Genomic DNA, 12,965 nt, shown 5'->3' with positions numbered 1-12,965 from the left:
TTATTATATAATGTCCCTAATAATTGTCAGGAAAATTAAAAATCTTACCAACCAAAACACCTTTTCATCTGAACAGAAAAGGCTTTAGTACTGAGTATGCATATTGGATTGGATGCATGCAGGGAGTCCTCAGCATATTAAAGTTTTTAACAAAGTTTTACACAAAATTTTAGAATAACATGAAAGAAAGAACAGTTAAAGCTTCTTTATCTTCTCAAGAGACAAGTAGATGCACCTTCTGAGTTCTGTAGTAGAGTCATGAGTTTCTCAACCTTTTATGTAAAGTCAAATGCCAAGCCTATTATTGGGCTTACTATGTTTTTAAGAATATGGTATAGTAATTCTATTTACTTCATAGGTTTATTATAAAGATTGAATAAATTGTCTGTAAAACTTAGCACAATGTCAGAACACAATCATTGCTGTGTAAATAATAGATCAAAATTATTATGTGCCTATGGCTTCACAGATATAAATAGTATGCTCTGTAACATCAATACAAACACTAAAATTTTCAATGAAAACCACATTTTTGAGTGATCTGATAAAATTAATGGACAAGATTATTTAGTATTCAAGAGTACTAAGAGATCTTCTCTTAACAGAGTTACACAAGGCTGAGTTTCCACTATATTTGATGCAATAACAGACTTACTTTTTTGAACACTGGTTAATTTTTCACAATTTTTGTCAAATTATTTGAAAATCAAAGAAAGTCTTTTATATATTTTTACTCCTAGAATTAATATAAATTCAGGTAATATAAATCAAAATTCATAACCTCTATAAAACACCAGCTACCACAAAAAGAACTATAGGATCTATGTCATATAATATTTCAAGCACTATGCACTCACATTTTAAGAACACTCGTGGGATTATAAGAAGATGGACAGTCTTACATGTCATGTACAAAATATTTGTTGTTCACCAGAAAAAAATTATTAGAAAAAAATTTAATTCACGAACTTTTTAATAATATTAGCTTTCATATATTGTATAGGAGGTATGACTTTTCACATGAAGCATATATTTTCTGGGTTCTTACTCTAAAGATAATAACTTAAAAATTGTTAAATTTACTAAGTATCAAAATAACACATTTAATTAGTTATGATAGTTAATACTCTATGTTGTATTTACATCTGGTAAAATAAATTTATATTTTTTATTTAGGTTTTTTGAGAATTCTAGATTATCAATTTCAACATTACATTGTATTCTATTTTATTTTGTTGTGTTTTCTATCAGCATTCTCTGTATTGTTACTTTATGTGACTGTGCTTGGGAGGATGATGAGCTAAGGTAGTACTAGTAATAGCTAAGCTCTGTTACCTTTGAAGAATATAGTTAAAAAACAGGACAGAGTGCCTAACCTTGCCCTAAACATTTTAATTAATCTTGTGTCAGAGTTAAGAGAGCAAAATGACGTGGTAACTAGAGCACCTTTATTTAAATTTAAATACATAGTCACATTTGCCAAACTAAAAAATCAAGTCTTTTGTTACCACTGCTTATATAGATTTATAGGCAGTTGTCAATTCTGAGTATTCCATTTAATTGACCAAAATTATATCACAAGTAGCGAATATTTGGAGAATGGATGTTTAACTCATAATACTTTCTTTTATTTTCAGTAAGATTAATTCTCAACCTTAATAAGTAAGCATGTCAATTAAATTGTGTTTTTTAATCATTTTCCTTTATTCAACAATATGTAAAGAGATATTAAATTAAGATAAATCAAATTTCATGTGTGGAGAGAATGGGAGAAGGATCAAGGAACCAATATCTCATAAAATATAGTCATTTATTAACTTAAAAATTTTCCTGTAAAACAGAAATGAGATACCACTATATCCTGATTAGAATGGTGAAAATTTACCATCTGATTTCACCATCTGAGCACATCTAATGCTGGTGAGGATATGGAGCAACAGAAACTCTCACACATTGCTGATAGGAAACTGAAATGGTACAGCCATTTTGGAAGACAGTTTGGAGGTTTCAGACAAAACTAAACATAATCTTACTACCATTCAATAGTTATGCTCTTTGGTGTTTACCCAGAGAAGTTGAAAAGTGATATGTGAATGTGTTTGCACTAGAGAATTCCTAGAATTAGAATAATATCTGAAACAGGATAGATTTACATTAATTTTATGTATAACTGTAATATACTTTTTAATAAGAACATTTAAGTCATGTTTATGTAACATAAAACAATTTACAACCTTATCATTTTGACATTCAAATGGATATTTTAGTTAAAGATTTGTTTGTTTTAATTCTATTCAGACTACTTTTAACCAAGATAACTTTAATTCCTTTATACCCAGTTTAACAACTTATAAATTAACATAAATATAGTAGTTTTCTCTGTTAATTTCATTCATATAAGCGTACTAAAATTTTGACATATTCTTCATGCTATAAATAGAAAACATTTTTTCTAAAAATATGTAAAAGTGTTCTATTAGCAATTATTGAAGTTTGAGGAAAAATAGTTTTAATCTACATTCTAGTAAATGCATAGAGTTGATACTAAAATAAAAACATTATTCTTTGAATTTTTAAGATTTCAGCTTATACTAGAATCAAAATAATCAAATTTTAACTATAAGTGTTCAAAATAGAAAAATGGTATTCTTATATACTTAGATTTGAATATTTTTGTGTTAAAAAATGGTACTTTTTATTGGTGGATGAGAGAGATGGATAACGTGAATTCAAAGAGATAAATTACAGCCTTTGGAAAACATGTAATACTAAGCATAATTGATATAATTTATAATTTTTAGCACTTATGTACTCAAAACTGATGGTTGTACTATCAGATACATAAAATGTAATTATCTTCAGTTACATAGTGACATGAAGAGGCACTTCTAGTTACACAGGTGGGGCCATTTGAATGTCAGAGATTCTGCATCCTTCTAGGCCTCACAGGGGCTGATAGATTTTAACTGTCATTATCAAATGACTCTGAGTCAAAAATCAGCACTGCACCAGCATCACTGTATTCATGGAAAGAAAGATGGTACAGATGCTATGACATCGTGACCTCCTTTGTCTTGTTCTCAATGTCTAGAACAGGGACAGCAGAGATTTCCTACTGGTCACCCAAAGCAGGAAGTGAATTCATGAAAGAATTCCATTCTTTTAGCAACACCAATCTAGCACCGCCTGCTGATTAAGTTTTAAAGAATCCTACCTAAGCGAGCAGTTAAACAAACAAAAATATCTTACCTTCCTGCCTGATGTTATTCTTAGATGAGGCCATGATTTCTAAATATCCCTTGATGTTTATTAACAAATATCTATTCTTCATTAATAATTCTGCTTCTTCTTCTTTCACTTTGAAACTTATTTAAAAAGTAGTAAACATTTAATATTTCTAAATCCTCACTTTGTTTACTCTATAACCCATTGTAATATGAATTCTGCTCTATTTACTCACTAAAATTTTTCTTCAAATCACCAATTACCTCCAATTTAAAAAATTCAATGGGTATGTTTTATTGTTTATCTTACTTTTATTCTGAAACATTTGACATTTTATCTTACCTTCTTTCTTGAAAAGTTCTTTTCTCTTTACCTTCATCCTTTTTAGTATTTTTTTTTTGTAATTTTCCTGCTACTTCTCAGATACTACTCTTTTTTATTTTTTCTTTTTGTGGTCTACTTTCTCTACCTGCAATTTAAGCAGTGATATTGCCTGGAGTTTAGTATTATATTTGTCTTTCACTTTACAAATAATCCTTGGACAAATTTACTGAATCCATGTATAAGTTGATTTTAAAATTCAGTTCTGAAGATGAACGAAGTAGAGAATAAAGGATAAGGGAGATATTGCTTGTGAGCAAAAATAATTCTGCTCCTTTCTAGCTCTGTAACTTTGAACAAGTTATTTAATCTATCTGTGCCGTGGTTCATCATCGGTACAGTGGTGATAATTATATTGTCCATCATTTTTGGATTGTTGTGAAAGTTAAGTGATTTAACATGTACAAAGTTCCTGGCACGTAGAAAGCTTGCATTACATGTAATCTATTATTAATTACAGATGCACCTATTTACTACTGAAAAAATCTGTAACATGGATTTTTTATTAAATCTATAAATTCTATCATTTTATATAATTTTATGTTTATTGTACATTTCCATAGACTATGAATAACTTAACTGCAATGCGTTTATTTTTATTTTATTTGGATTGCCATCAATACCACATTCTTGGACCTAGGAAATTTATAATTGGAAATAAAAATATTAATAGCATTCTGACAATCACATTTCTTGATTACATCAGAACTCTAGTGTAACAACCCAAACCGTATCCCTTTTCCCAATTTTTAAACGTAGTTAAAAGGTTTCCAGTGTTTGAATTCTATTTTCTTTTCTCTTTCTTTTTAAAATATATTGTTTAAATTTTAAATTACAGTTGATGTACAATATTATATTAGTTTCAGATGTATAACATAGTAATTAGAAGTGATCACCTCAATAAATCCAGTACCCATCTGACACTATACATAGTTATCACAATATTATTGACTATATTCCTTATGCTATATTTTATATACCCACGGCTGTTTTATAACTACTGATTTGTACTTCTTAATCTCTTTCCTTTCTTCACCCATCCCCCAACCTCCCCTAATTTGACAACCATCACGATGTTCTCTGTATCTATTATTTTGTTTCGATTTTGTTTGTTCGTTTGTTTTATTTTTTTAGATTCCACATATAAATGAAATTATATGGTATTTGTCTTTCTCTGCTTGACTTATTACATCTGCCTCTCACAACATTCCAATATCCTTGTTGCCAAGGACCACAGGTCTGCTCCTCCAAACTCCACCCCTCCTCATTTCCCCTGTCAATCTAATAAAAGGAGCTATAGATTCAAGGTCAAATACAGAAATGCCAGGTAGAGCTATTGGAATGGCTTATTATCCTTTTTCCCACTTTTTTCATTACACGTTTCTGTCTTCCTGAAACACATCCACATACACACACACACTTACATGCATGCATACACACATTCATAAACCTACACACACACACACACACACAACACACACACACACATTTGAATGCTGCTTTTGTGTAGCTTTCAGAGACACCAAAATTGCTACCTATCCCTCCAGATTTAATTACATCTCTCTTTCAGTGATTTTTTTTTGCTATTATAAAAACATTCTTATTAATATTCTTTACTCAGAACACAACAATGCAAAATTGACTTAATTTGTAGCACAAAGTTTATTTTGTTATAAAATAAGAAGTTGTTGACAGAATTGCTCAACAATGAAATTGATCAACAACAGTAGTCATTTCACTGCCTTTGAAAAATAAGGTAAGCTCTCATCTCTCTAGCAGAGATTGTTTTCCATTTTGTCTTAAAAGAGAATGAGACTTCAAATATTGTTTTTCAACCCCATGCTTCTTAAACATATATTTAAAATTCTTTAGAAATCTTCTTTTAAAATGCTAGATTCTGTCAATTCCTAATTGTCAAAATTGACCATAAATATAAAGTTAGTTTTTTCCTTAAAAATATGTTTTAAAAAATTCTTAGATAATACAATATCTACTCTTTCATTTATAAATTACATTATGCACTGTATTTTCTGTAATATACTTTATATCACATTTGTTATCACTAGTATGCATTTCATGTTAATGCATCATTTAAAGACACCATTATGGGACTACCGTGAGTAAAGTCCTTTGTAAAATAATTATGTGAAGATTTTTAAAAATTGCAGTTATTTTTGAAGACATTAAACCAACTAATTATTTTAATTAACTGTGATATTTTCACTATTGTGATGGTTATTATATGAGAGATACAGAAAATCTTCCATGCACCTTTACTTCAGTAAGCTTATACTTTAGTTATGGAGATGAAATTTGGAAAGTTAAAACTTCAAGATACAAAATGCGAATATATATCACATTATACACTGAGTGCTCTGAAAGAAGAGATAAACGAATATCAGAAAAACAAGTAAAGACTTTTGAGAGGATATGAATACGAGCTTAGTGTCATTAGAAATAGAATTAAAAGAAAATTTAACTCCTCATACACACAAATACACATACACAGGATCTTCTTCAAAACAATCCAAATATATAAACATACATCCAGTTAAAAATGTGCTGTAGTATTTTGGAGCCAGATATACATGCATTTAAGTGCAAAATTCAGCACAGTCTAACCCTTTGCCACTGGTAAGTCATTTTATCTCCCTGTGCCTCATGTTCAAAATCTGTGAAACTATCAATATAGGAATGTACAATGAAGATTAATACTGAAGATAGTATTTAAGCACTAGAGCCAATCGGAGCTATTATGTGTTTCTTTGTTCCTCATAGAACCAACGACTTTGATATAGAAAAAACACAGTAAATATAGTTATTAGATTTGATAAAAATTAAAATTTTCTATCCTACTGTAGAAATAGCCCATTTTTTCTTGCAAAATTTGTAAAGTATGCAAAGTAGAAACACAAAAATTATGTACAAAGTAATATATATAAGATATCAGCTTCTAAACATTGATAAAATAAATTATTTGTTTTTGAATATTGCTTGGAAAATAACTTAGTTCTTTTGTTACAGGAGATAACTGCAAGGCCACTGAATACAGCAAGATGAAAAGCATGCTTTTAGATTTACAAAATCAAAAATATATTACACAAGAAAATGAAAACCCTAACGGTGATGACATATCTCGGAAGAAGTTATTGGTGGATCAAATGTTTAAATATTTTGATGCCGACAGTAACGGACTTATAGATATTAATGAACTAACTCAGGTATGATTAATGATTAAATTAACGAATTTATTTCAATATGGCATATGCAATATATTTACATCTGTGTAAATTTTTTCAATATTAATGAAATATATATTTAATCTATATTATTTGAGAGTGAGGGCATAAATATTTTTAAGAGTAAAATTTGACTAATAGTAATGTTAATTTCAAGTAACTTTATATGATTTTTCAGTTTAAAAAGAGATTTATTTTTGAGAGGTTTCTGTACCTTAAATATCTAAAGGAATTACCAGTTATTTTACAGAATTTATAAGATATCTCCAGATATACTCTGGATACTTTGTAATGTTTAATTTTGTATCAGTCAGCAAAAGCTTATTTATCCAGTATTCAAGAGAACCATTGACCAGCAATTGAGCACAATTACACAATGTAAAATGACTTAAGATGGTGTTAAGTTAGTGACATATTCCAGTACTTTTTCAATAATCAAGGATCAATTATAATATATTTAATTTTGATTTAATATTAAGTCATATTATTAAATTTTATTTCTTGAAAATTGTCATCTAAATAATACATGTTATGAAAGAGTATATATTAATAAATGAAAAGTCCTTATGTGAACCATTTAGAAAAATAGAAATATTTTTATGCATGTGTCACTGAGACAAACTAGTTTGAAGGAAATTGTAATACCCAGATTAAAATATCTAAACTAGTTGTGAATAGTACTGGAAATATAAAATAAGAAACATAAGATTTCTCCAAAAATATACACAGATTTCAAGAAGTAATGGAGAGAAAAAGCCAATCTAAGGTGTCTAGAAAAATGGTGGTAGCACTGAGGAATAAAGTTGACCTATTCCTAGAGTATATTTTGAGGTAGATTATGCAGCTGTGCTTAGCATTTAATACAGTTTAAAAAAATCAATAGTCTACTTCCATAATATCATATCATTTATCTCTTATGGTTAATTTTGTGGCTTATTTTAAAAACCAGACATTATAGAATATTGGTCTTATCATGCAAGTATTTCTAACCTTTGAAATAGTGTAACTTAGTTTAGAGACTTCATATCAATGTGATCTTGTGAGCAAATTGACTGTAGTTCTTGTCATTCCAGTTAATTCAAATATATATTATTTTCATGATCATTTTTGATTCAGCCTACGTTTATTGAGTAGTTACTAAGTCCCATGCACTGCGACTTAAGCAATTGAATTCTGAATTATTAGTGTAAAATTAGAAAACTTTTAATTAAGATATCTGTGTTGTCATGTATTCATGATTTATTTTTCAAGAATTAAACTCTTTAGAATTTTGTATTTATAGTAACAATAAGAAATGACCAGTTAATCACATTAAAATGAATTTGTAATTAAGGCATGCCACCTTGATCTATATGTGCCTAACATATTTGAATAGAGTATGTTTTTGTTTTTGTTTTTACTTCTTATTTTATCTTTTCAGTATTTTTAAGTTTTAACATGTTTATACCATTAGGCATTAGTTGGATACAAAACATGATCTGACCAAATCTAGTTATTATCGTAGTACCCACATCTACATCCAAATGAAAAACTGCTAATCATTAGAGAATGATAGTGGTAACACTTTACTTATATATTGTCAAGTTTCTGCTATGTTCAAGTTTGCATTAGTTTTCTAGGGCAGCCATTAACAAAATATTGCAAACTGTGTGGCGAAAACAAACTCTCACTAGAAGTCTAAAATCAAGATGTTGGCAGGGCCATACTCCCTCTGAAGCCTCTGGGGAAAGATCTTTTCTTGCTTCTTCCAGCTCCTGGTAGTGCCGGGCATTCCTTGGTATTCCTTGAATTGTAGATACATCACTCTAATCTCTGATTTCGTAGTCTCATAACTTTTTCTCTATATGTCTGACTTTTACATCAGCTTGCCTCCTCTTGAAATGACACCAGTCGTATTGGATAAGCATGTTCCCTATTCCAGTATGACCTCATTCTAAGTTATCTAATTACATCTTTAACAACTCTATTTCCAAAGAAGATCACATTTTGAGGTACCGGGGGTTAGGACTTTAAAATATTCTTTGGAAGAACACAATTCAACTCATAATAAAGTTCATCTGCTACAAAGTTTAGTTTTGTTTTCTCAGTTACCTTTGATTTGAACTTGCTTTATGTCTGAAAAGTGCCCTTCCAATTTATCTTAAAGTTATGATGTGAGAGCAGAAATGTTTGAAGTTTCATTTATATCTTGTGCATCTATGAGGTACATCCATATTGTCCATTTTTCCCAGAGTGTAAGGATCTGGGAAGGTAATGTTTATTAACCCTTTTCTGCATATATCCCATACCACATAAGTCACTTTTTCCTTCAGCAGTATAAAGTAAAAATGTTAGTATCTAATCCATCAACAATCAACTATGAGAAAAACAGGTTATAACAAGTATCCTGGAAAAGACATAATAAATTTCTAGCTATTTATAGCATAATTATTGCTTTTGACCTGTGTATTTTAAGGTTATGACTGCTTTTTAAGAACCTGTATGTAAATGTTATAACCTATAATACCTATGATTTTATTCATAAACTTGGAAACATATAATATCATAATTTAATATAAAATTTAAACATAATTTAACTGAAAGTAAAGAGGGAAAAGGATCTTAATGGTATCTGTTAATAATTTACAAGCTATTATTAGCAGAAAATGTAATATGTAACCTAAGATCCTTCCAATGACAAGTGAAAATTTTTAAAAAAGTATGATTTGGCTGTAAGTTTTATAAATGTAACTGGCTGTACCCATTTTATTCTTACTCCACATTCTATTATGTGGAGTTTCGTTTGCAGACTTTCAAGTAAACTAGAACCTAGAGACCTGTTGAGCTGAGAGAAAAAAAAAGACAATAAAAAGGAGTAGATAAAGTAGGTAGGATATTTAGTATCACAGCTGACAACTTGTCATAGCAAGAAAATATTTGCTAAAATGAATCAACCAGTTATAAAAAAAAGATCTTAGTAGATACACCTGTTCACCATTGCAACTTAATGGGACTGTCTATAACTGCGCATTTAGTCTTTAGTGTAAGGCTAATTTCTGTCTATTGAAAATGTCCTATTATAAAATGTAAGTTTATCACAAAGTGAAATTTGAACTTTTAAAACAATCGTGTTTTACAAATTTGATAAAATTTGATGTTAGAACACTGGTAGACTTGTCGTTGACAGGTGAGGATCTGAAGAGTTAAAAAGGTAATAACTGAAGAAGGGAAATCAACAAAGATTAAGATGGAATATACAATTCGAAAGATCAAAAGAGAATGTTTCACAAAGCAAAGTAATGAGTGGCCTTAAATTGATTAGGTCCTATGATATTTTTCAAAAATGATCTTTTTTTTTATGGTCATGGACTAGTGATTAAGAGCTTTGTTATAAACCCTGGGTTCAAATCACTTCTCTACAACTTACTTTTGTAACCTGTGGCAAGTTACTTAAACTCTCCGTCTTATTTAGTAAACCTTTCTATAATATATATTGGCAATGATAATAGTACCTAATACATAAATTTGATGGGATATTTATATTATTTAGAATATGTAAGATAAGAAACATGACTAGCCCATAGAAAACACAATGGGCCATAATTACATTGTCAAATCTAAGATTCATGAGAATGTCGTGATGACAATAGAAATAAAGAAAGCACATATGCTAGAATTAGTGCATGAACAATTGATCAATATTTCCATCATGCTCAGCCTTTGTATTTTTTAAATGCTTACAGTTAGATGGTAGATGAGAACAAATCAAATATCATGAGTTTGCAATCTTTATAACCCCAAAATCTATACACACATATTATTAAAGGTACAAAAAGCTTTGATTTTTACAGTGAAAAATTGTCTTGCTAAAGAAAAGAAAGAGTTTTGGTTATTCCAAGAAATTAGAAAAAATAAATTGTAGCATGTTATTTATTTTGCTCATTTCATTTGAAGCACTCATCTAGTTATCTCATGAAGCTAATATGAGTGTTAAATCCTGTATTCTATCCTATAGACAAATATTATCATTCTGCAACTTGTAACATTGGCCATTTCTTCTCAGACTGTATAATGTCCATGACTTTACAGATATAATATTAAATTGAAGTGAACTTAAAACAAATATATATTTTTTATTTTGAGATAATATATAATACTAAAATATCTCTATATATCAAATAATCAAATACCTAGTTTAATGCAGTTTTTCTTGCTCACAAAATTAAGTTATAAGAAATAAGGAAAGCAATGTTCGGAAAGAGATGCATACATATGTTATGAAAAAATATATAAATTAATTGACTATTTTACTATTTTTATATTACTATAATCCAGGTATCTTTTGTCCCCTTTTCACTTCTCTTTGAGCAGCCCCCCCCACACACAGACACATATTCATCTTCAGAAAGCAATGTAGATTTGATTGAAGATGTTAAAGATGTGTAAGGGAGATAGAGGATGAGTTTACAGCATATTTTGCATAAATCACAAATCGAAATCCAGTTTAAATGAAGCACCTCCTACACTTTTTCCTTCTTTCTGCAATTTTCCTTCTGTGGCCTGCATTTCTCAACCCAAGTTTATCTCTCAACTTTAATTCCTCAGTTTTCTTGGGGCTCCAAATTCCTTATTATAAAAAAACAATATGGTTCTACTTTAGATTTTTCTCCTAAATTTGTATAACCAAATACATCACATTTCATAGTTGCCAACATTTACCCTTTAAAAAACTAATAGCAAGTTATAAAATATAACAACACCAATATCAAAAATTAATATATATCACATTTTTCCCTGGAAGAAACATACCTTCAGTCCTAGAGACTAGCAGAAATTCTTGGCCTCTGTCTTCTGCCATATATTTAACACCCTCAGAAACAGACAAAATCCTCTATCTCTCACTTTCCTCCAGTGTGTATCAGGTCTGCTTTTACCCTGTGGCTGAGAATTTCTGCTTCCCGAAAGGATATGGAGTTGGCTGGGAGGGTAGAGTGGGATAGCTATCTTTTTTTTTTTTTTACAGAAATAGAACAGATTTTTACTGTCCCCTCTTCCATGTAAGTGTCTTAATTACTATATGACAAGGGTAAGAATTCAATCACATTTAACATTTTTTTGTGCACTTTTGTTTTTAATGTCTATCCTCTCTTTACTGAAAATGGGTGGATGGACATTTTCTTTATCTAGTTTTAGGTGGTCCTATATCTTTTCCTGAATCTGTGCCATATTGCCTAGATTCTACTCAAAACAAAGATATAGATCTTAATGGTCTCTGCTAGTAAACAACTCTGTATATAAAAGGCAAAACCAAATGTTCTAGCTTTTTCTGATGAGGTGTGAAGACTTGCTTGTCTGGTATTCTGCTTTAGTTCTACTCTAAATCCAAATAGGTATCTGAGGTTTATTTCCATTATTTGGATTTCTCTCTTCCCTCTCTTAGGCTGTCTTCAACAGCAAGAATTCAGGCTCTTGTTAGGTCCACTGTGAAATCTGAGTTTTAATAATGCTTGCTTGCTTCAGTAGAAATTGTTCTGGTAGCAATATGCTCCAAATTGGCTGACTTTTTCAATGATGTCTCATAAAATAATAACTCTCTGAAAAAGTCTCAACAAGCATGTAAAGGATAATCTTCCTTTGAAGTATAGTCACAAACTTGACCGGGGCATTCTGCTATCTCTGCTAAGTGTTCTATATATGGCCAGTGTGATTAAGCACTCAACTCCATAATAGCACATATGTGGTCTTAAGAACATGTAATATTTCTAAAACTGACCTGAATACATAATGCCTGAAATCAAGATTTCAGGATGACTTGACCTAAGGTATAAAAATCTTCCTTTTGGCAGGCTGACATATAGAAAACAATCATTGGAAGAAATACAGTTAATGATCGTTTGTTATGAAAAGGAGCATAGAAGTCATTTATTGACATGGATATTGAAGTCACTAGGAATATTGAAAAGTAAATAAGGTGGACAGAAATATTGGGAATCAGGAGCCTTCTCCACTCATGAATTATGGGGTGAAAATAGGAGAGAATCATGTAGCTGAATGGCTTGAAATTCAAAAAGTAGATTCTGTCTATCAATCTATGTATGTATGTATGTATGTATGTATGTATGTATGCATCTCTCTCTCTCT

At 29.9% G+C, this 12,965-nt stretch overlaps 1 protein-coding gene across 2 annotated transcripts in view; it reads left to right on the top strand.

Moving 5' to 3' along the window:
* FSTL5 (follistatin like 5) overlaps positions 1-12,965 on the top strand; it is a 544,717-nt gene that overhangs the window by 276,206 nt on the left and 255,546 nt on the right. For both annotated transcript variants that reach the window (XM_039876278.1, XM_039876277.1), the window contains exon 5: positions 6,631-6,827. In XM_039876278.1, the coding sequence (XP_039732212.1) occupies positions 6,631-6,827 (197 nt within the window). The remainder of the gene's footprint in view (positions 1-6,630; positions 6,828-12,965) is intronic.

Source organism: Pteropus medius, unplaced genomic scaffold (assembly GCF_902729225.1).
Source record: "Pteropus medius unplaced genomic scaffold, Ma_sr-lr_union100, whole genome shotgun sequence".
NCBI classification, from domain to species: domain Eukaryota; kingdom Metazoa; phylum Chordata; class Mammalia; order Chiroptera; family Pteropodidae; genus Pteropus; species Pteropus medius.
Note: the sequence above shows the minus strand (reverse complement) of the source record. Positions and strands in the feature narration are given on the sequence as shown.